The sequence below is a fragment of the Zosterops lateralis genome (genome assembly GCF_965231275.1).
Source record: "Zosterops lateralis genome assembly, chromosome: 4".
Lineage (NCBI taxonomy): Eukaryota > Metazoa > Chordata > Aves > Passeriformes > Zosteropidae > Zosterops > Zosterops lateralis.
Genome location: NC_139765.1, coordinates 72,319,739 through 72,344,068, shown reverse-complemented (window position 1 = coordinate 72,344,068; position 24,330 = coordinate 72,319,739). Strand labels below are relative to the sequence as shown.

The 24,330-nt window shown below is 42.7% G+C and overlaps 1 protein-coding gene across 1 annotated transcript in view; it reads right to left on the bottom strand.

Annotated features, from left to right (window-relative positions):
- The window catches only part of EXOC4 (exocyst complex component 4), a 348,756-nt gene that overhangs the window by 78,952 nt on the left and 245,474 nt on the right, over positions 1-24,330 (bottom strand). Inside the window, exon 11 of the mRNA XM_083858929.1 lies at positions 16,527-16,746. Coding sequence (XP_083715055.1) covers positions 16,527-16,746 — 220 coding nt within the window. The remainder of the gene's footprint in view (positions 1-16,526; positions 16,747-24,330) is intronic.

Sequence of the window (24,330 nt, the reverse complement as noted above, 5' to 3'; positions counted from 1 at the left end):
TTGAAAGCTGAAAAACAGGAGTTTGCCTGGAATTTTGGGATAAATGGGCTGTTTAATTCTCTTTGGTGGCTCTAAAATAGCAAAAAAAAAAACAGCCCTGAGGTCATGGGAATGAGAAGAGTTTGATTCACTGGGAACAGGAGCCCAATCCCAGCACCAACACTAAAATAAAACAGTAAAACAATAAAAAAGAAGAGTAAAACCAGCCCTGAAACAATTAAATTAATTTTATTTTAGTTATCAGAGGAAAGGGGAGAGTCTAAATTCCCTCCTGTGCTGATCAGTGCAGTGATAACACCGTTTGCTCATTTTTCCTTCTGGCACATCCAGGATTTACAAAGGGCTGGAGTTTTCAGAATGGATCAAATTCAAATTCAAATTCAGAATGGATCAATTCAATTTTGACCAGGCTCTGGTGAGCTGATAAATATCAAGTGCTGTCAGTGCCTTGGAGGACAATAGGAAAGGGAGATGATAAAATTGGGAGATTTTTGCCCAAATTATTTATTTATTTTTTTTTAATTTTTTTTTCCCCATAATTCCACCTGTTTCAATGCAGGTGATATTTTAATTTTGATGAGATTTATCCTGCGAGGTCCTGCGTTAATTCACCCCACTGGATGCTGGAATTCTCTCCCTGCTTTAAATGGGATTGTTGCAGGAAGGAAATGAGTGCACAAAAATAAATCTTATTTACCTGGCACTGTGTGATCCAGGTAAAGCTTTGCTGCAATATTGATGAAGAACAAAATGAACATTTGTTTAAAAAAATAAAATTTAAAAAAAAATAATTAAAAAAAGGGAGAACATGAACCATAAAATCTGCTCATTGCTGCATCACTGTGACCATAAACCTCTAAACACTCTGTTCAATATTTTGAGATTTCACAGATTGGAACAAAAATTCAACATTTCCTTGTGCAGCCTATGCACGAGGGCAGTAAATGCAATTAAAGCACAGAGAGGAGAGGATGCCAAGAGAGTTTTGCAAACTCTGCAAAGGATTCAAAATCAAATCAGCAGCTCTGGGATTTCAAATTCAACCACGGAATTAAAACACTCGTGGATTTTCTGGAGTTTCAGAGGCCAAATCCCAAAGCTGGGGAAGAGTGGAGAGGAGGGGCGAGGATGGGGGGTGAGAAAATGGGGATTTTCATCAGATTCTTTGTTAAATTTGAGATTAAACTGTGACCCAGATGGGGCTTCACTGCAAGGAAAAGCTTCCTTAGAAAGATTTCATGGAATTATGGAATGGTTTGGGTGGGAAGGGACCTTCAGGATCATCCAATTCCATGGGCAGGGACACCCCACACTGTCCCAGGGTGATCCAAACCCGATGTCCAACCTGCCCTTGGATATTCCAGGGATTCTCTGGCAATTCCAACCCAGCCAGGAATTCCTTGCCAAGATCCCACCCAAATCTCCCCTTTCCCAGGAATTCCCTGTGTCCTGTCCCTGTCCCCAGTCCCTCTGCAGCTCTCCTGGAGCCCCTTTGGGCCCTGGAATGTTCTGGAAGCTCTCCCTGGATCCTTCCCTTCTCCAGGCTGGCAATTCCCAGCTCTCCCAGCCTGACATTGGATCCATCTCCTCTCCAAGAAATCAATGCACTGAGGGGCTTCACTTGGAATCTCAGGAATCCATGAAGGGTCTCCCTTCCCTTTCCCTCTCTTTTCTCTCCCCATTTCCCATCCAAACCCCTCGGGATGGATTCTGAGTGTCCCAAATCCCAGAATCCCAGGAGCAGTTTGGGTGGGAAGGGACCTCAGAGCTCATTCCAGGGACAATTCCATGATCCCAGGGGGCTCCAATCCTTCCTTGGACATTCCAGGGATTCTCTGGCACTTCCAGCCCAGGCAGGAATTCCCAAGATCCCATCCAATTAAACTGAGTCCTTTCCTACAGAATCCCAGAACCATCCAACCTCTCCCTGCAGGGATTTTCGTACAGGACACGGATTTAACCCCTGGGCTGCAGCTCAGCCCTTCCCCTCTGCCCTCAGTGTGGAGTTTGATCTTCACTCCCATCACCTTCAGCTCATCTCTCCCAGTAAAACTAATTTTGCCACTGTCAAGACAAAAAAAAAATGTGCCTGGAAAACTCCACATGGAAAGTTTTTCCAAGGAGAAATGCTGCACGTAGCCCTGATGACTTAGACTTGTCTCTCACGACACTTTGCTGATATTTAAACAGAAAAAAGTAAAAAAATCCCTTTTCTTGGTGACCTCCTGAATGCCTTTGATATTGGAATCCTTTCCAAGCTCCTCCTTTTTCCTTCATTCCAGACTTTCCAGCCATGAAGAGATCCAGCAGATCTGAGGCTGGATCACAAATGAGTTCTGTGTTTCTTAATTAACCACAGGTTAATTAAGGTGTGCTGGATTCTCCATCTCTGACGGGCTCAAAAGGTGTTTTCCTGGGAGAGCCACCACATTCCCCATGGAATTGTGGACTTGATGAGGAAATTACTGGGTGGGGAAATCACTGGATGGGGAAATCACAGAGTGGAGAAATCACTGAGTGAACTCTCCTGGCTGATTATGCTGCAGATCTGGTGAATTGATTCTGATTTTGAGCTCGAATTCCGCAGCAAAAGGCACCCAAGTTATGCTTAAAAACCTCAATCCAACAAAACCAGGTGAGCTCTGACCTCGGAATTTCTAAAAGTGGTGGGATTTTATTCTCCAGCACCACCAAAGTGAATGTGTCCACCCAAAACACACCAGAACTGCTCAAATCTCCTGAATTCCCTAAAAAAATTGAAATTCTCAGCACATCTTTAAGTTCCCTTCCAACCCAACCAAACCACGTCCCCAAGTGCCACCTCCACACTTTTTTAGCAATTCCAGGGATGGGGATTCCATCACTTCCCTGGGCAGCTGATCCAGTGCTGGACAATCCAAGAATTCCCTGCCAAGGTGATCTCCAAAAATCCCAGCTGGATTGGAAGCATCCACATAAGGAGATGCCTTTCCATAATTTTCAAACCAATAAATCTCAGATCACTTAAACTTAAAATCAAGGAATAGGAAAATTATCACTTAGACAAGGATTTTTTTTTTTTCTTTCATTTATTCCCATTTCCTGTGCAGGGAAAGGGAAAATCTGGTTGGGCACAGGGAGAAGTTTGTGACAGTCCCCAAATTATTCCCTCCACCCAAAAATCCTCCTGGAATGAGGCACAGCATAATCAGGAATATCATTGCCTAAGGCAGGGGAGATGGACGGGGTAATTTAATTTGTCTTTTGTATCTCTCCCTTCTGTGATCTTTTTAACACTTCCAGGGATGGAGATTCCATCACTTCCCTGGGCAGCTGCTCCAGTGCTGGACAATCCAAGAATTCCCTGCCAAGGTGATCTCCAAAAATCCCAGCTGGATTGGAAATATCCACATAAGGAGATGCCTTTCCATAATTTTCAAACCAATAAATCTCAGATCTCTTAAACTTAAAATCAAGGAATAGGAAAATTATCACTTAGACAAGGATTTTTTTTTTTTCTTTCATTTATTCCCATTTCCTGTGCAGGGAAAGGGAAAATCTGGTTGGGCACAGGGAGAAGTTTGTGACAGTCCCCAAAATTCCAGCCCTGACAATATTCCCTCCACCCAAAATCCTCCTGGAATGAGGCACAGCATAATCAGGAATATCATTGCCTAAGGCAGGGGAGATGGACGGGGGTAATTTAATTGCTCCTTTGTATCTCTCCCTTCTGTGATCCTGCTGAGTTCTGGAACTATTATTAAAGGCATTTTTTTTTAAGGTATTTTAATTTACTCCTCCAAATGGATTCCCATCCATTCACTCCCACCAAGTGAATGTTGTCAGGGACATTAGTGGGGTGATAAAATAGCTGCAGCTTCCCGCTGCTTTTAATGTGTTACATCCACCAGAAAAGTCATTAGCTCTTAGCCTTTAATACACCCTCTGCACAACTGTTTATCACTTAAAAGTGCCAGCACAGGCCAGGCTCTCCCTTTTATTAATCAATATACATTTGTGCAGGGGAAAAAGGGACTCGTAGTCAGTGATTCCCAGCCTGGTTTGTGCTGCAGGAGCTGAAAAAAAAAAAAAAAAAAAAACAACCAAACCATCCCTGATATTTTTATCCCCGTCCCTGAATACTCCTAGAAGTGGCTTTTACTCAATTTTTTTTTTTTTTTTTTTTTTTTTACATGACTCCTCCAATTACAGGTGAGCTCGGTGGCAAGGTGATAAATTTATTTCACCAGTTTTCCCTCTCCTTTGTCATCCCTGCTCTAGAACATCATTAGCAGCTGCACCACGGCACAAATGGGATGTGGAGCAGGGAATTAATGATGTTTGGGAGCAGAGGAGTCTGTTTGGGGAGCTCGTTTTTAATAAATGTTTTCATACAAGCTGGAAAATAAAACCCCTCAGTGTTATTTTTTTAATGTGCTCTGAGATCTCTTTTCTTTTTTTTTTTTTTTTTTCTTTTTTTTTTTTTTTTTTAATTCTTGTTTCAGTCTTGAATATATTTAAAATATATTTATAAATATATTTATAAATATATTTATCTATTTTAAAATTCTCTTGAGATGGTGAATATGAATGTTCAATGGTGCTCCTGGAAAGACACAGTGACCAAATCTCCACTTTTCCAATCTGAAGCCATTCCCTGTGTCCTGTCCCTGTCCCCAGTCCCTCTGCAGCTCTCCTGGAGCCCCTTGAGGCCCTGGAATGTTCTGGAAGCTCTCCCTGGATCCTTCCCTTCTCCAGGCTGGCAATTCCCAGCTCTCCCAGCCTGACATTGGATCCATCTCCTCTCCAAGAAATCAATGCACTGAGGGGCTTCACTTGGAATCTCAGGAATCCATGAAGGGTCTCCCTTCCCTTTCCCTCTCTTTTCTCTCCCCATTTCCCATCCAAACCCCTCGGGATGGATTGTGAGTGTCCCAAATCCCAGAATCCCAGGAGCAGTTTGGGTGGGAAGGGACCTCAGAGCTCATTCCAGGGACAATTCCATGATCCCAGGCAGCTCCAATCCTTCCTTGGACATTCCAGGGATTCTCTGGCAATTCCAGCCCAGGCAGGAATTCCCAATTCCCAATCTCCCATCCAGCCCTGCCCTGTGGCAGTGGGAAGCCATTCCCTGTGTCCTGTCCCTTCATGTTTTTGTAGTAAAGATAAATCCCGAATCACACATCAAGGACCCCTCTGCTTCCTTCAGATCCCAACTATTTTTATCAAGATTTTCCCAAAGATCTGCCCGTTAATCCAAAAAACCGAACCGCAAATTATTCAGCTGCACTTCACATTTTCCTACACTAAACACTGAGTATTTCCCCTCCCTGAGCTGCTGGAAAGAAGTAAAAATAACTAAAGGAGCTACTCAGCATTTTATCCACCACCTGCTCCTAATTCAGGATTTCTGTTACTGCAAAGCCTCGTGCGACGGCAAAACCCCACTCCCAAAATCCAGCAAAAGAGCAGCGTGGAGAAGAAGTTGTCTTGTTCCCCCAAAAAATCACATTTTAGGAGGAAAAAAGAATAAAAGGCATCAAATTGTGAAGTGAAAAACCCACTGAGTCGGCTCGTTAATGGGAGACGTCTGATAACGGCGGCGCTGTTCAATCCCCGGCAATAACCAACAATCCCGCTTGGAAAACGAGCTGGATGAGGCCATGGATCTTCCCTTCCCACATGGAATTTGTGCATCATTTCCAGACAGAGTCTTTTCCCCTTTCCCAGCAGCCAGAGCAGCTCGGAGAGGCCTCCCAGGCAGTTCTGGACGGCGGGGAAGGAGCGCTTTGTTTTATCGCCTGTTGTTTTCCCGGGGCTAACGATTGTCCTGTGGATAAATCCATGCAGGAATTCAGTGGGAAGAGGAGGGAGAGCCAAACTCGGCTGGGATGGAGCCATCCACACAAAACATTCATCTATTAACCAAACAGCAGCTCTTCCAAACCCAGCGGGGTCACGGCGGAGCCCCGCTGGGAAACAGGAATTAACTCGGAGCCGAGATGGTTTGTCTCCGGAATGTTGTTGTTGTCATTTTTGTTGTCATTTTTGTTGTCACATTCGCAGACGGATTCCAGGCTTTGTTGGGAAGGCAGGACATTCCCATAAACGGCAGCTCTGCTGTGTTAATTGATGACAAATTTTTGGAACGTTCAGTGTAGGTGAGGTGCGTCCTGCAAAATCACATTTTTGTCCAAATCCCAGTCCCAGTTTTGCCACCCAAACTGTTTACAAACGTCAGCTCTGATTTCTGACTAATTGATGAGGGGCTGGGGCTGAAAATGCAAATAAAACCAGGAGCTGGAGCCCCCAAAGCTCCTGCTGTGCTGGCAGCACTTCCCAGTCGTGTCCAACCCCCGTCTCCAGCAGATTTTCCAGGAGAGCAGCTCAACTCCGGAGTTAAAAACCATTTCATGTTAAAAATTTAACTATAAAACCATTTTTTTCTGGCACTCGAGATCGCTCATGGGAGAGCCCTTGGAATGCAAAGAGAGGCGAGGAGAAATTGATCTCCCGCGGATGGGATGGCGCGGATTCATCTCCGATGTTGTTTTCAAATTTCACTCAGTTTCACGCAGAGGGAGTGAACTGGAGTGGCTCAGTTACTACCAGGTTACTACTGAGTTACTACCAGGATACTACTCGGTAACTGCTTGCTCAGGTTTTTGTTTTATACCCGTGTAGAAAAAAATATTTCCCTTCTTAGCCAGAAAAACACACGGACAGGCCTGATGGGGAACGTGCATCAAACAGCAGAAGCGTTGGAGAAATGGGATAATCATCCATTTGGGGTTTGTACAGCACAGGAAACAGACAATTTGGGTCCATCACTGGGCCAAAAAAAAAGGAGAAGTTTTGGGGAGGAAAGAGGAATTTTAGGGGAAGAAAGAGGAATTTTAGGGGAGGAAAGAGGAATTTTAAATATTCAGCAGTTGCTGCAGCACCAGGTCAATCTGAATTTACAAATCTTCCACTTGAGCAGTACGGAGGTGGCTGAGGGATGTGGCTACATCAACTTCCCAAAAAGAGTTTCCTGGACTCTCTCCAAGCAAAGAGCCAATTAAATAACCTTTGAAATTCTATTTTTTTTTTTAAACTAAACTGCTCTCACAAGCCCCTGTCCCTCATTAGAATCACGGTGGTTGCACAGAACACCCTGTGTGAAAAGAGAGGATTTTTCACCCCGAGTCACACAAATCCCATCCTCACCCATGTCCCAGGAGCCATTCCCTCACCAAATGAAATCCCAAAATTCAGGAATTCAGAGTTGAGGATTTAGAGAGAATTCAGAGGAATTCACAGAGAGTTTTCTGGGAGAGTTCAGGGTACAAAAGTGAAATGCTTGAGGTGGTGCTCAGTAGCTCAGTTCCCACCAAAGTAAATCATTCCTGGCTCTGCATCCCAAGTCCTTTCCAAACCATCCTTGCTGAGACCACTCTCGGTGAGAAAAAGTTGGAAATGGCTTGTGATAAACTTGAATCCTCTGAAAACCAGCTCAGCTTTCTGCTAAATCAATATCGACCTCGAAAAAGGTTTTGTTGGTCCGGTACTTAAGAAAAATAAAAAACTGAAATTTTAGAGCAAGACACAAAGTTTTTGGTCCAAACAAGTCAAGGGACAGCCCAAATTTATTCCCACTGAGTTTTTATTTTCAGGTGCATGACTTGTCCAGCACCTGGAGCTCTAAAATCCCAACTCCTGCACGTTTTGGCAGTTCATATTCCAGGAAAATGAAATGAAAATGGGTCATGGAATCCCAGAGTGATTTGGGCTGGAAGAGAATTTAAATTCCACCCCATTGCCATGGGAGGGACTCCTTCCACTATCCCAGCTTGCTCCAAGCTGGCCTTGGACACTTCCAGGGATGGAGCATCTCCAACATCTCTTTGTTAATTAAAAGAACTTTGGGATTAATAATATTTTTCATTTTGCGATGGGAAATGACAGAGCAGGAATTAAACAGGGAATGCCCAACGAGGGTTCAACCTGTCCCTCAACGCCACGTTTGACATCATCCCTAAATAATAAAAAAATAAGAGTTTAACAGAAAAAAAATCAGTGCGAAAAGCATCCTGGGGCTCCCTTGGAGGCTGGAATATTTTGCTTTTTTTCATTTCCAGGCTTGTTTTTCTTCTAATTGTGTGCGACTCCTGAGGTTATTGAGGGATGTTGTTCCCTCAGAGAGGAGTGGGATGTAGCTGAGTGACCAAATCTCCTTCTGTCCTTTCCTATTCCCATGACTGACGTTATTTAGGAATATTTTTAGGTCCAGTGGGATGGATTTCATCTCCCTCCCACTGAAAGAAATCTGGGGCTGCTGCAGTGACTTTGAGGTCAAGTGAGATCTAAATTGAGATTCCATCTCTGCACATCCAATACTTGTCATTCCTCTCCTCCTTCACCTTTCCCCTTAATTAATCAGCCCCTAATTAATTAAAACAGCCCTGGCCAGGGCTCTCCTGTAGACTTGTAGCATCTCCTTGATTTTTTACACCCTGTAGCAGTTTTCTTTACAGGCACAAAAGTCCTTAAATATTTTAATTATGGAGCACATTCCAGTGGTGTGAATTCCACAGGAAATCCTGGATCAGCCTCAGGATGATCAGACCAAGAGGTTCATGGTGAGAGGGAAAAGCTTTTCCCTGCAGCTCACACAAAGCCAAAAATCCTGGCACAAAAAGCAGATCATTTGCAAAAATAAAATAAAATAAAATAAAATAAAATAAAATAAAATAAAATAAAATTTACTATTCTGACAGCTTTGTGTATGTGAGTGAAACTGCATTTTATTTTATTTTTTATTTTATTTTATTTTATTATTTTACTTTATTTTATTTTATTATTTTATTTTACTTTATTTTATTATTTTATTTTATTTTATTATTTTATTTTATTATTTTACTTTATTTTATTTTATTTTATTTTATTATTTTATTTTATTTTATTTTATTATTTTACTTTATTTTATTTTATTTTATTATTTTATTTTATTATTTTATTTTATTTTATTTTTTATTTTATTATTTTACTTTATTTTATTTTATTTTATTTTTTATTATTTTATTTTATTTTATTATTTTATTTTATTATTTTATTTTATTTTATTTTAATTTTATTTTATTATTTTATTTTATTTTATTTTAATTTTATTTTATTATTTTATTTTATTTTATTTTATTATTTTATTTTTATTTTTATTTTATTTTTATGGAAAGGCTCTATTTACCAGATTAAAACCAGGAGGGGAAAACTTTTAATCAACTGCCTTCCCTCAGTTTTTTCAGCTGGAAATTAGAGCACTATGAACCTCCCAACTGCAAACTTTATCCACTTCAGGAGGAAGATTCCAGAGGCTGGGAGGAAACTCAGGTGCCAGGAGGAATATTCCAATGGGATTGGCAACATTCCTGAATTGTTGTTCCTTTTAAAATTCTCCTGTTGACAAGTCCCTGCCTCCAAAATCCCAAGGGAGGGGCAGCCCCTGCCACATACAAACACACAAAAAAATGAGCTTTTTACCTTCCTTTTCAACAACAGATTAATGTCTCTTTTGTTCTGGGTGTCATATTTCAAAATGCACTTTTTAAAACAGGTTTAATTAAATCTCTGCGAGAGGAGGGAGGCAGAGAAATGAGGAATAAAGGTATTTTAGAAGGTGCCTCATCCCTCCCTCTACTTCACACAGCTACAATTACATTCCACAGTGGGGGAGGAAAAAAAAAAAAAAAAAGAAAAAAATAAAATTAATTATAAAAATGAAGTTTTCCTCGAAAAACGAGCGCGTCGTGAAAGGACGAATCCTTTGAACGTCGCCGCGCTTCAAAAGGAGGATGAATCAGTGCTGACAACTCAATAAAGTAGCCATCAATTATTCAAAAATGTGATGGCTCCTCTCGTGCAGCACTTGTGATTAGGAAAACATTTCAAAACCCGGGAAGGAGAGTTATTCTTCCTCAGTGAAATGGGCCCAGGCTTTGAAACGAGAGGGAAGAAAAATAATGGAATTCTGGAGGAGCCTGGAGAGAACACGGGGAAGTTTCTTCTCTTGGAGTCATCCATCAAGTGCTTCGTGTGAGACTGTTCCAGGCTGGATTTGGGATTTATGGAGTGGAACAAGCAGAGGGAAGAGAAAAAAAAAAATCTGTGATGTGAGAGGGGGACCCAAACTTCATCTGATGGGTGCAGAGAGCTCGGCCCAACCAAGACCCCAAATTAAACCCCTGGTTTAATATTAAAACTTTCCTAAAGAAAAGAGAGTTATGGAAGAACCAGGTTTCCTGGAGATGTTTGTGGAAGTTTTTGATGCTGGAAATGTCCAAGGCCAGGGCTTGGATCAACCTGGGATGGGGGAAAGTGTCCCTCCCATGGCAGAGATTTGGGATTTATGGAGTGGAACAAGCAGACGGAAGAGAAAAAAAATATCTGTGATGTGAGAGGGGGATCCAAACTTCAGCTGATGGTGAAGAGAGCCTGGCCCAACCAAGACCCCAAATTAAATCACTGGTGGGTTTTGGAACAGCAAATATAAAAACTTTCCTAAGGAAAAGAGAGTTATGGATGAACCAGGTTTCCCTGAGATGTTTGTGGGAGTTTTTTGATGTTCCAGCCCTGGAAATGTCCAAGACCGGGGTTTGGATTAACCTGGGATGGTGGAAAGTGTCCCTGCCCATGGCAGAGATTTGGGATTTATGGAGTGGAACAAGCAGAGGGAAGAGAAAAAAAATATCTGTGATGTGAGAGGGTGACCCAAACTTCAGCTGATGGTGAAGAGAGCCTGGCCCAACCAAGACCCCAAATTAAATCACTGGTGGGTTTTGGAACAGCAAATATAAAAACTTTCCTAAGGAAAAGAGAGTTATGGATGAACCAGGTTTCCCAGAGATGTTTGTGGAAGTTTTTGATGCTGGAAATGTCCAAGGCCAGGGCTTGGATCAACCTGGGATGGGGGAAAGTGTCCCTCCCATGGCAGAGATTTGGGATTTATGGAGTGGAACAAGCAGAGGGAAGGGAAAAAAATATCTGTGATGTGAGAGGGGGACCCAAACTTCATCTGATGGGTGCAGAGAACCCGGCCCAACCAAGACCCCAAATTAAATCATTGGTGGGTTTTGGAACAGCAAATATTAAAATTTTCTTAAGGAAAAGAGAGTTATGGATGAACCAGGTTTCCCGGAGATGTTTGTGGAAGTTTGTGATGTCCCAGCCCTGGAAATGTCCAAGGCCAGGGTTTGGATTAACCTGGGATGGTGGAAAGTGTCTCTCCCATGGCACTGGATGGGCTTTAAGGTCCCTTCCAACCCAAACCATCCTGGGATTCCAGGAAAGAAATTCCTGGAGGAATGCTGCTGATGGAGCTTCCCTTAAATTTAAATTCCCTTAAATTTCCCTGAAGTTTATCAGTCTTTTCTTTTCCAGTTTCCTCCTGGAACTGCAGCTCATCCATCACCAAAACAACCCTGGCACTGGTTTAAAATTGCAGAAATCTTGGGGAAAAAAGGGAGCTGGAGGAAAAGTGGAAAACTGGGTGAGTGGCACTCGGATCTGTGGCTTCACACTGGATTTTCAGCAGCACCCTTGGGGTGAGGATTGATGAGAGCAACGCTGCTGCTGAGGGAGCCTGGCTGGGCTCTTTGGGTAATTAAAATAATCAATCAAGGCCTGGGATGGAGGCTGCGGGCAGATGTGTGTGGTTTACCACCAAATTCTGAAGAAAAACCAAAAGCAAGAGGTGTTGGATTATCCCTTTTCCTGACCCAGAGATGGGGCAACTGAGAGGCCTTTTAAAAACTTTTATTCCATTTTCAGTCTCATGTGAAGGGTGAGATGATACAGATGTTACAATTCACTCCATCACAATCAGAAGCCAAACTATTTCCTAATTACAATATATTATAAATATATATATATATAATATATATAATATATATTATATATTATAAAAATATATTATTTTTTGGCCTATCAGCTTTTGCCACACAATATTGTTAATGTCTTAAAGCAAATCAGCTAAAATTACCCCTTGGGGGTCCTACAATGCATCTTTCATAGTTCTGTTTCTCCAAAATATCCAGTCGATTTGCAAGGTCATAATTTGAAATTTATTTCTAGTTCAATTTTTCTGTCAACAATGTCTGTCCTATCCCGTGGCCTTTCTAATTCAGCATTTTTTATCCCAAAGTTTGCACACAGATGCACAAGACTATGTGAGCCTTCTGTCAGGCTTTGAGAATTCTCTACAAATCCATTTCCCACCTTTGCCCCTCTCTGTTTTAGTGGTTTTGTGGGTCTAAAGGAGTGACTGATGAACTGGCACTGAAAAGAGGCTGCACAGCCCAGGGTGAGGGTGAGGTCCCTCCATGGAATCCCAGGATGGTTTGGGTTGGAAGAGACCTTAAAGCCCATCCCATTTCACCCCCTGCCATGGGCAGGGACATTTCCCACTGTCCCAGGCTGCTCCAAGCCCCATCCAACCTGGCCTTGGACATTCCAGAATCCAGGGACAACCACAGCTTTGCTGCACACCCCTGTAGCCCTGGTTTGTGCCTGAGATATTCTGGTTTTCTGAAATTCTTTTTCCAGAGAATTTTCTGTAAACAACAAAAATGTTTTTTGTAACTGTACCTATGTTTACATTTTTTCCCCAGGAGGGACTTGTTGATGTCCCTCTGCTCTGACCAATGTGATTGAAGAGGTTTGTCTTTGTTTTCACCAATCAAATCGGTCTGTGTAGAATAGTATAAAAGGAAGACACATCCCAAAAATAAAAAAAAAGTAATTTTCAACCTTCTGAAGTCAGTGTTTTGTGTCATTGTGGTGTAAAACAGCGTCACACCCTCACAGGGGACAACATGACAGACTCTTGTTGAGATGAACAAAACACTCTGGTGGCCTCAGAGAGGACCAGGATCAACATTTTTGCACCCAACTCTCTGTTAAAATGCTCCAGGTCAGGCTGGATGGGGACAGGAGAAGATATTCCTGTTTGTGGCAGCAGGGCTGGACTGAAAAGCCTTTAAAGGTCCCTTTTAAAGGTCCTTTTCAACCCCAAATATCCCACAATTTAATGATTCATCAGTGAACAAACGAGGGTTGTCCAGTTCCAGACCAACTCCAAGGTGGAAGAGGCATCCAGGGATTTCAGGGATTAATGGAACACGGGGCTGTTCCCTTCAGGCCAGACATGACTCACATCCCTGGGATGGTTTGTGAAGCCTGACTCTGATTCTGCACATCTAAAGAGGACAAAAATAATCCTTCCTGCCATGGGGAAAATGTCCACACGCAACTCCCCCAGCCCTGGGATGTGCTGAAAGTTCAGTTTTTAAAATAAATGCAATGGCTTTTTGTGCAGCTCAGAACTCACACACATCTGCAGCTGATTTACACAGGAGCCTTCTGAAAGCTTCCACAAAAGGCACTAAAATGTTCCCCCCCAAAGAGGAAAAATGATCTGAAGAAATATTGGAAGCAACGGGGAGAGTCAGACTCCCACGGAGAGATAATTCTGTCTCTCATTTTCAGCTGGAAAAGGAGATTTAGCACAAATTCTGCAGTTGGTGGGTTTTGACATGAAACACGTAAACAAGAGCTGAAAACATCTTGGTGGTAACACCACACCACCAGCAAAAAAAAAAATTAAAATATGAGGCTCAGAACCATTAAAATTGCTTTAAAATTATCCTTGAATGGGAAAAAAAAAATTAAAAAATGGATCAGCTCCTTAATGGATGCTGCTGGCTGGAAATCAGCCTGAAAAGACAATTAATTTATCTACAATAATAAATAATAACATCCAGCCTCCATCAAAGCGTGGAGCACTGGAAAGCTGCTCATGGCTGGGAACATCTTTCTCCTTAATAACCACTCGTTTGATGGGAAAAAAAAAAACATTCCAGAAACTCTCCATGGAAAGTCACAAGTGAGTGGGAGATGTGGTAATTTAGCTCCAGGAAAAGTCGTCATTCTGCAAAAAAACAGCTGCGCCCCCTGAGTTTTTAAGGAGTTTTTTTTGGGGGGGGATTTTCAGCCAGAAAAGTATCAGGAGCATCATCCACACCATGCTGAGATCAGAAACACCAGAGGTTTTGAAGGAAAAGGAAAAATATCCCACTTTGCTGCTCCACAGTGAAAAAAATTTGGATTTTTTTGGAGAGGGAGCGATAGGTTTTTAAGGCCAGTGACCACCTGGGTGGAAAGATTTCTCACCTCGTTGAGAACCCGACAAGAACCAGGCTGTAAGAAGCTGTCGAGGCACTTGTAGCTTAATTTAGGATCGATTTAAACAATTACGGCTTGAAATTTAATGCTGAATAATTTTGAGACAAATGAGTTTCGCGGTGATTCAGCCTCTCTGCAAAAGGAAAAAGGGTTTTTTTTTCAAGTGTTTTACATCTGAGGAGGGAAGAAATGGAAAACGAGGCGGTAAAATGGAATATTTAGAGAGGAATTTTTTTTTTTTTAAGGATAATTTTCACGAGAGATCTTTGGGATGGCAAAGAGTGGGATGGTTTAAAGCAGGAAAAAGCTGGGGGAGAGCTTCACTCATTTTATTTCCATCATTTTCCACCCCATCCACAAGGTGATGGGGGCAAAGACTCCAGGCTCCAGCCCTGTCATGCAGAAATAGCCCTTTTTTTTTTTAATTTTTTTTTTATTCCCCCCCCACGTTAATGGAAAATCAATAGGATTATTTTAGGGAGCTGTTCGGATGAGTTGGTTCAAAGAGGCAGCAATTTTTCTTCTCTTTTCAGAGAATTAACTTTCTCTAATGTCAGGAACGAGGAGACCTCCTGACCACGGACAGTTTGACCAAGAATAATTTCCAGTTCAAAACGATTTCCATCCATCACGAGGAACAAATTGTAGGAACTGGACGAGAAAATTCCAAGCCACTCTGAGTCCTCAACCCTTAATGCACTTTAAGGAAATATATTGCTATTATAGAACACATTTTTTTGTGTGAAAATGAAGCCACGAGCCACAAAAAAGGATTTTATCCATATTAAAGCTGGTAAAGCTTGGGGAGGAAACGACCCAGGGATTCTGTGCAGCTCCAAAATATCATTTTAACTCCTTCAAAAAGAATTTTGGCCCCTTTCTAAAGAAGCTGTTCCCCTCTAGAGACTTCTGGAATTTGTTTTTGGATTAAACCCAGACAGGGACAGAGTTTGGGACCATCAATCCATCAAAAATTCTGGAAATGGTAACAGGAAGAACAGTTATTCCTATTATTGTAATATCCCTGTGTTGGGCTATTGTAATTGGGATATTGCAATTATATTGTAATATTTATAATTATTGTAATTGGGATATTGTGTTGCTGTAAACTGGGATAGAAAATGGCCACACAAACCTGGAGATAAAAGTGTTGCTTCCTAAAAACTCTGCTGGAATTATCCATCCCTGACAACGGGATTTCCCAGGAAAGAGGGAATAACTTCAAAGGATTAAAAGAGCTTGACAGCACATGAAATTCAAGATTTTGGGGCGACACATGAAATTCAGGATTTTGGGGCGACACATGAAATTCATAATTTTGGGGTGGGATTCCACTCTCTCCTGTTCCCCATGGAGTGGAGATGCCAACTTGCTGCTTTCATCACTGCTCCAACTTTTTTTGGAGTTCAAAAAAGATGTTTCAAAGGAGACTTCTCCTACAAACCCAAATCCCACACATCTTTTTTTCTGATGGAGGGAACCCGTGGGGCTCCACATCAATCACCAAAGTGCTTGGGAGGATTGGATCCCATCCCTGCATGTCCTGGGAACTGGGAATGTGTATTCAGCTCTGGGACTGGCAGGTGTCCCCAGAACTTCTAAGGGAGACACACATGAAAATATTCCTTTCCAAGATCCCATCCGTCATCCCTGCCCTGTGGCAGTGGGAAGCCATTCCCTGTGTCCTGTCCTTGTCCCCAGTCCCTCTGCAGCTCTCCTGGAGCCCCTTTAGGCCCTGGAAGGGGCTCTGAGCTCTCCCTGGAGTTTTCTTTTCTCCAGGGAAATATTCCCAGCTCTCCCAGCCTGACTCTAGCCCTGGGAGCAGCTCCGTGACCTCCTCTGGACCTGCTCCAGCAGCTCCATGTTTTTCCTTACTGGATACACAACCAGGCTGGACATGGATAACCAGGGACGTCCTGGACATGGACAACCAGGGATGTCCTGGACATGGACAACCAGAGATGTCCTGGAATGGACAACCAGAGATGTCCTGGACATGGACAACCAGGGACGTCCTGGAATGGACAACCAGGGATGTCCTGGAATGGACAACCAGGGATGTCCTGAAATGGACAACCAGGGATGTCCTGGAATGGACAATCAGGGACATCCTGGACATGGACAACCAGGGACATCCTGGATATGGACAACCAGGGATGTCCTGGAATGGACAACCAGGGACATCCTGGATATGGACAACCAGGGATGTCCTGGAATGGACAACCAGGGATGTCCTGGAATGGACAACCAGGGATGTCCTGGAATGGACAACCAGGGACATCCTGGACATGGACAACCAGGGATGTCCTGAGGGATCCCTGAGCTCCTACCTGCAGCAGAGGCCTCTGCACCCCCAAGACCTTCATGGTGTCAGCGTTGGCCAAAATCTTCAGGGGGTCCGAGGCTTTGGTGACGCCCTCGATCTCCTTGTTGATCTCGGCCAGGACCTGGTTGAGGAAGATGTTCTTGATGTACATGGTGAGGAATTCCCTCAGAGGGCACTGCTTGGCCGGGCCCAGCTCCATGGCCAGCTCGATCTCCTGGATGAACCTGGAAAACAGAGAGGGGAAGGGATAAATTGTGATTAAATCGCTTTGGATTTGTGGGTGTTGCCGTTGCCATTCCAGCGTTTCGGAGCCGTGTGGGAATGACTGTCCCAGCTTGAGGAATTGTGGTTGAAGGGCACAAAAGAAAGGAGAAAGACTCAAAATATTTAATGTTGGAGTCCAGGGCATGGGGAAAACCCCTCAAACTGCCCTGGGGGCTCCAAGATTCCTGCCAGGACCCCAGGAGAGCATCGCCTTTGACCTTAATCCATGGGAAAAAAAACTGCCAACACTTATGGATGAAATGAGAACAACAAAAATTTAAATCAGAGAGTAGTTTAGTTTGTCACAGGGTGGAAATTTGTAGTTTTGGGTTTTTAGAATGGAAGTAGATAGAGGCAATATGGAAAATTTTGGGTGGTGTCTTAAGTTCTTCTTCTTCTTCTCCATTTTCTGCCGTGACAATGGCACAGAGACATTGGTAGAACGTGAGTGATGTAGAAAAATTTTGTGTCTAGAACTGGTAGCAATTATTGGTACAAAACTGTAAATATAGAACATTTTAAGAGTTAATTGGGTTAGAAACTTTCAATAGACCTTGGAAGGCAGGTCTGTGTGACAGTGGCACAGAGACATTCGTAGAACATGAGTGATGTAGAAAAATTTTGTGTCTAGAACTGGTAGCAATTATAGGTACAAAACTGTAAATATAGAACATTTTCAGAGTTAATTGGGTTAAAAACTTTTAAGAGACCTTGGGCACCAAGTCTCTGTGATGGTGGCACAAAGACATTGGTAGAACGTGGGCGACGTAGAAAATTGCGTGTCTAGAATAGGTAGCAATTATTGGTACAAAACTGTAAATATAGAACATTTTAAGAGTTAATTGGGTTAGAAACTTTCAATAGACCTTGGAAGGCAGGTCTGTGTGACAGTGGCACAAAGACATTGGTAGAACGTGGGCGATGTAGAAAATTGCGTGTCTAGAATTGGTAGCAATTATTGGTACAAAACTGTAAATATAGAACATTTTAAGAGTTAATTGGATTAGAAACTTTTAAGGGATCTTGGACACCAGGTCTCTGTGATGGTGGCACAGAGACATTGGTAGAACGTGGGTGATGTAGAAAAATTGCACGACTATAATTAGTAGTGATTATTGGTACAAAACTGTAAATATAGAACATTTCAAGAGTTAATTGGGTTAGAAACCATTAAGAGACCTTGGGCACCAGATCTCTGTGACGGTGGCACAGAGACATTGGTAGAACGTGGGTGATGTAGAGAATTACGTGTCTAGAATTGGTAGCAATTATTGGTACAAAATTGTAAATATAGAACATTTTAAGAGTTAATTGGATTAGAAACTTTTAAGGGATCTTGGACACCAGATCTCTGTGACGGTGGCGCAAAGACATTGGTAGAATGTATTTGATGTAGAAAATTGTGTGTTTAGAATTGGTACTAATTATTGGTACAAAACTGTAAATATAAAATGTTTTAAGAGTTAATTGGGTTAAAAACTTTTAAGAGACCTTGGGCATCAGGTCTCTGTGATGGTGGCACAGAGACATTGGTAGAATGCAGGTGATGTAGAAAATTATGTGTCTAGAATTAATAGTCACTATTGGTACAAAATTGTAAATATAGCACATTTCAAGAGTTAATTGGATTAAGAATATTTAAAACCTTGTGCACCACGTCTCATGTTCTTGGCAGTGCTGTCTTCCAGTGCGTTAAGAAATTTAATAAACACCTTTCAAGACCTGAAAATTCTGCTCTTATTTCAAACTCTGGCACAGGACTTTGAAAAGGAAAAAAACCACCCTAATTAGGGGGATTTTGGACTCGAAATACAAGAATTTCAGAAGGCAAAGAGCATAGAAAAAAGGCTTTTATTGTCTAATTCTTGCTACTTTTTATAAAGTGTTCTGATACAGATTTAACATGGTTGGTGAATAGGAATGACACCTCTCTAATCCCACTGGTTAAACCAGAGAAACAGCAAAACACCACCTGGAGAAAGATTGTTTTGGGAAAGGAGAGTTGTTTGCCAAGATTGTTTTGAGAAGAAACTTCCTTGAGAAATTTTTCCTTGGGGGAAAAAGTCATCAGCTGCCAGCAGGCTGAAATCTCTCAGACCCAGAAATATCAGACCCATGAGGAAAGAAGAGGAGAAAAGTTCCACAAGGTAGTTTTAGGAAAAAAAAAAAAAAAAAAAATACAAACAATTTGTGAGGTAAAGACTTATTTTCTGGAGAAGGATGGATAAAACAAGAGAAAATCCACAGCCCAGGCACAATTCCTGTTTTTTTGTCCAAAAAAAAAAAAAAATTTGGCTTTTCCATTTGGGACATGCTGGGAAGATGTCCATATAAAAATAAAATCACCATTAAAAAAAAGATGCCACAAATCCCTTTAAAAAGCCAAGCTTCAATCTAGGCATGGTCACTTGATTCCCACAGATGGGTTCCCCACCTTTAAATTGAACAACAGAATATTCCAGCTCAAAATCCAGGAAAAAAAACATGGAAAAAAAGCACAATGCCATTATCCTCCTGCATTATGGATGTCTGTGTTATGATGTATTTTTATCACCCTTTATTGTTCCATCCCAGGATCCCATTCCTGAGCACACAGGATAATTCTGGGAATATTTTAGCACCAAACGTTTGCCATCTCCTGTAAAATCTTTTATTTCTGTGCTGCCATCTGGTTCTCAGGGAGAAGTTTATTCCAGAAATTACCTTGTCGTGTCTTTAACTACATCTGAGGCTGTGGAATTGGTGTTTCTTCCAAAATAATTGGGGATTGAGTATCAGGAGACATAATGGATTGAGATATTCTGTCGTGAGTTGTGCTGAGGGAGGTTTAGGTTGGATATTAGGGAATTTAGGCAGTGAGAAGTGGTCAGGAATTGGAGCAGGTTGACATGGGAGCGTGGAGTCACCATCCCTGATAAAAAACCAGGGATGTGGCACTTAGGACATGGTTTGGTGGTGAGCAGTGGTTGGGTTTGATGATCTTAGAGATCTTTTCCAACCTCAAGGATTCCATGATTTTATTCCTTTACCCTTCCCAAACTCTTCAATGGGATCTGCTGAATTATCCATAATTTTCTACCTCCACGTTCCTCACTCCAGATGAGGGACTTCCCTTCCCAGCACTGACTGAAGGTCCAATTCCCATGGATTATTTATTTCCAAATTGAGCTCTTTTCTCCCCAAATCCTCTCCCTGGTGACTCCATGGGTCGGCAGTGACACATTTGGACAATTCACCTTCCAATGGGGGGAAATCCCTTTGGAATTCAGTTGGAAGATTGGTTCTCCAAAGACAGAGATGCTGCAGGGAGGGAATCACAGATCCTGACTGATTTATTCCCTGGATTTTACAGGATAAGAATGGGAATCAGCTTTGTAAAACAGGGAAAAAGCAGAATTTTCTGGGAGGAGAGCAGAGACTCCACAGAGCTGATCCCAAAAACATCAGAGCTGATGTCACCAGCTCTGAGTGACACTCATGTCCTTAAAGGGACATTGCCAGGGTTGATGGCACTGTGTTGAACTCCTCATTTATTTTTTCTTTTCATGGCTGTCAGTAAATCTCTCACCCTTCCTTTATAAGTTTATTTACGGAGCACAAAACTCCCCCAAAAATGTGAATTTTACTATTAAACCCCACTCAGGTGGAAAGGAGAAGCTCAGGAGCTGAAACTGGGAATGAGCATCATCTAGCAAAGTGATGGGAACAACTTTTAAACACTTTTTAAAATCCAGAAAACACTCAAGAATGGCTAAAACCAAGAAAAAGAAGCCTTTTAGGGGGAAGAATTAATCACCTCTGTGCCTTCATCTTCACAAAACTTCTCCTTGATGTTCCCTATTAAATTTTGGCACGGACAAAACAAGAATTGTTCACCTAATTCTGGTCAGGATCAAAGCAAATCCCTGTTTTCCTTGATGGGAACCATAAAATAATCATGGATTACGAGGGAGCTGCCAGACAGAGAGGGGGATTTGTGAGTGCTCAGCATCTCTTGTGATAAAAAATAAATAATCAGGAGCTCAGGAAGCAGATTTCAGCTCGATAGCAGCAGGAAGTTATTAAGACTGAAGCCCTGCAGGGCACAGGGAATGGAGGAGAAGGGTGGAAGACCTTCAGCTCATGGGATGCTCAAGGATAGTTTGATGAAACAATTATGGGAGTGGAAACCAGAGAAGTCTTAATTTAATCCCAAAGATCTCTGCCTGGGGAAATGGAAGCAGAGAAAAGGTAAAGGGAAATGAACTGTGGATGTCAGAGTGTGGCTGACAGCAGGGAACTGACCAGGAGTTGATAATCCAGTGGGAGAAGTTACTTTTTACAGCCTCAGGAGACAACTAAGATCCTGTTTGCTGGGACCTGCTGTGGCTCGGAGATCTTTCCACATTCCCAGCAGGCAGAATGAGTCCCATTTGCTGTGATCTGCTGTGACTCAGAGATGATCTTTCCAGATTTCCAGCAGGCAGAATGAGTCCCATTTGCTGTGATCTGCTGTGACTCAGAGATGATCTTTCCAGTTCTCCAGCAGGCAGAATGAGTCTCATTTGCTGTGATCTGCTGTGGCTCAGAGATGTCCTCTCCAGATCTCCAGCAGGCAGAATTGAGTCCCATTAGCTGGGATTTACTGTGGCTCAGAGATGATATTTCCACATTCCCAGCAGGCAGAATTGAGTCCCATTTGTTGGGATCTGCTGTGACTCAGAGATCTCCTCTCCAGATCTCCAGCAGGCAGAATAAATCCCACACTGCTGGGATTTGCTGTAGCTCAGGGATGTCCTTTCCAGGTTTCCAGCAGGCAGAATGAGTCCCATTTGCTGGGATTTGCTGTGGCTCAGGGATGTCCTCTCCACATTTCCAGCAGGCAGAATGAGTCTCACACTGCTGAGATCTGCTGTGGCTCAGAGATGTCCTCTCCAGATTCCCAGCAGGCAGAATAAATCCCACACTGCTGGGATTTGCTGTGGCTCAGAGATCTCTCCAGATTTCCAACAGGCAGAATGAGTCCCATTTGCTGGGATTTGCTGTGGCTCAGGGATGTCCTCTCCAGGTTTCCAGCAGGCAGAATGAGTCCCACACTGCTGGGATCTGTTATGGCTCAGAGATCTCTCCACATTTCCAGCAGGCAGAATGAGTCCCACACTGCTGGGATCTTCTGTAGCTCAGAAATGTCCTCTCCACATTTCCAGCAAGCAGAATAAATCCCACACTGCTGGGATTTGCTGTGGCTCAGAGATCTTCTCTCCAGATTCCCAGCAGGCAGAATAAATCCCACACTGCTGGGATTTGCTGTGGCTCAGAGATGATATTTCCACATTCCCAGCAGACAGAATGAATCCCATTTGCTGGGATTTGCTGTGGCTCAGAGATCTCTCCAGATTTCCAACAGGCAGAATGAGTCCCATTTGCTGGGACCTGCTGTGGCTCAGAGATGTCCTCTCCATATTCCCAGCAGGCAGAATGAGTCCCACACTGCTGGGATCTTCTGTAGCTCAGAAATGTCCTCTCCACATTTCCAGCAGGCAGAATAAATCCCACACTGCTGGGATTTGCTGTGGCTCAAAGATCTTCTCTCCAGATTCCCAGCAGGCAGAATAAATCCCACACTGCTGGGATTTGCTGTGGCTCAGAGATGATATTTCCACATTCCCAGCAGACAGAATGAATCCCATTTGCTGGGATTTGCTGTGGCTCAGAGATCTCTCCAGATTCCCAGCAGGCGGAATAAATCCCACACTGCTGGGACCTGCTGTGGCTCAGGGATTCCCTCTCCAGTTCTCCAGCAGGCAGAATGAGTCTCATTTGCTGGGATCTGCTGTGGATCAGAGATCATCTCTCCAGATTTCCAGCAGGCAGAATTGAATCTCACACTGCTGGGACCTGTTGTGGCTCAGAGATGTCTCCACATTTCCAGCAGGCAGAATGAATCCCACACTGCTGGGATCTGCTGTGGATCAGAGATCTCTCCACATTTCCAACAGGCAGAATGAGTCCCACACTGCTCTGCATCCCAAACAGCCACTCTGGAGCTCCAACCTTCAAAACCCCACTGGGCACAGGAGCAGGGGACTCAAACAAAAGTCCCAAAGTTCCAGGTGTAGGTCAGATTTGCACCAGGAATTCTTTTGGGATATTAAATGTCAGCACTGGTGCACCCTCCATGTCCTGGACTGGGAAGGTGACTCAGAATTCCATTAAGAAAATGGAAAACGTGATTTTTTTTCATATTTAAGAGAAGTGAGAGTTGCTCAGAGATGCTGTGGCTGCTCCTGGATCTCTGGAATGTCCAAGGTCGGGTTGGATGGGGCTTGGAGCAGCCTGGGATAGTGAAAGGTGTCCCTGCCCATGGCAGGGGGTGGCACTGGAGGATCTTAAAGTCCCTTCTAACCCAAACCATTCCATGATTCAAAGGATGAACAAACAGTGAAAAAAGCTCAGAGCTGTTTGTGTCACCTCCCTTTGCCCCTCTGTGCAGGACATCACAACCTCATTTTTACTTCCCTCTTCCTGCCTTCTCATCCCTCCTGTTTATGGGAATTTCACCATTTTTTCTCTGATTTTCAATCCCACTCAATCATCCTGTGTTTCTCTATCAGGAGCCCAGCAGGTTTGGGAGCCACAAAAAACACCACGAGGGGAGAGAATTGTTGGTTCAGGAACCAGCCCTGGCCTTTGGCTGAGCTGGAATTGTGTCCATTGGGAATTTTTGCTGCCACAAAATAAAAATGTGAACACTGCACTTTTCCCAAGGGTCCAAATAAGCCAAATTTGGGGTTATTTTTCATACCCTTCATCCAACACTTCCTCTTACAGAGAATGCAGAAAGACAAATTTTCAGCCAAAGGAAAACTCACCAGAATTTGATGTATTTCTCCTTCTGAGAAAAAAAAAAAAAAAAAAAAAACAAATCCAAGTATCTCAGACATATTTTTCTATAAAAACAGCCCCAGTTGGCAATAAAAGCCCAGCCAAACGACAGGGAGCTGAAAATGAGTGTTTGAAATGGGAAACATTGGGTGGAATTAAAGCACCAACAGATATTCCCTATTTTCTGCCTGGCAGACACGGCCACACATTCACGGTGTTATTTATTTATTTCGATTTCAAGTGCTGCTGGCTGGCTCATTCCAACAGAATTCAGCCTCTGTAAAAAAACAAAAAAGTGTTTAACAGCATGGAAAAAAATATTTCCTAAGAGTTCTCTCCAAAAAAATGTTGTGTTACTCATCCAAACCATCCATGGAAACCTTTTAGATGTTCAAAAAAGGGAATTTGACCCACAACAATCCCAGAAATTTAATATTTATCCCAGGATGGTTTGGGTTGGAAGAGACCTGAAGGATTATCTCAGTCCCACCTGCAAAATGCAAAAATAAAAATACAGACAAATGCTTTGTCTGAATAAAAATTTAGATTGAGAGGTGACAGCAAATTTTGGATCATGGTGACTTGTAGATATTCCTAGAATTGCCTGAAATCCTAAAAAATGGTTTATTGGGGATGTCCCAGCTCTGAAAGACATTTTTAGGAGATATAACAGTGAGGAT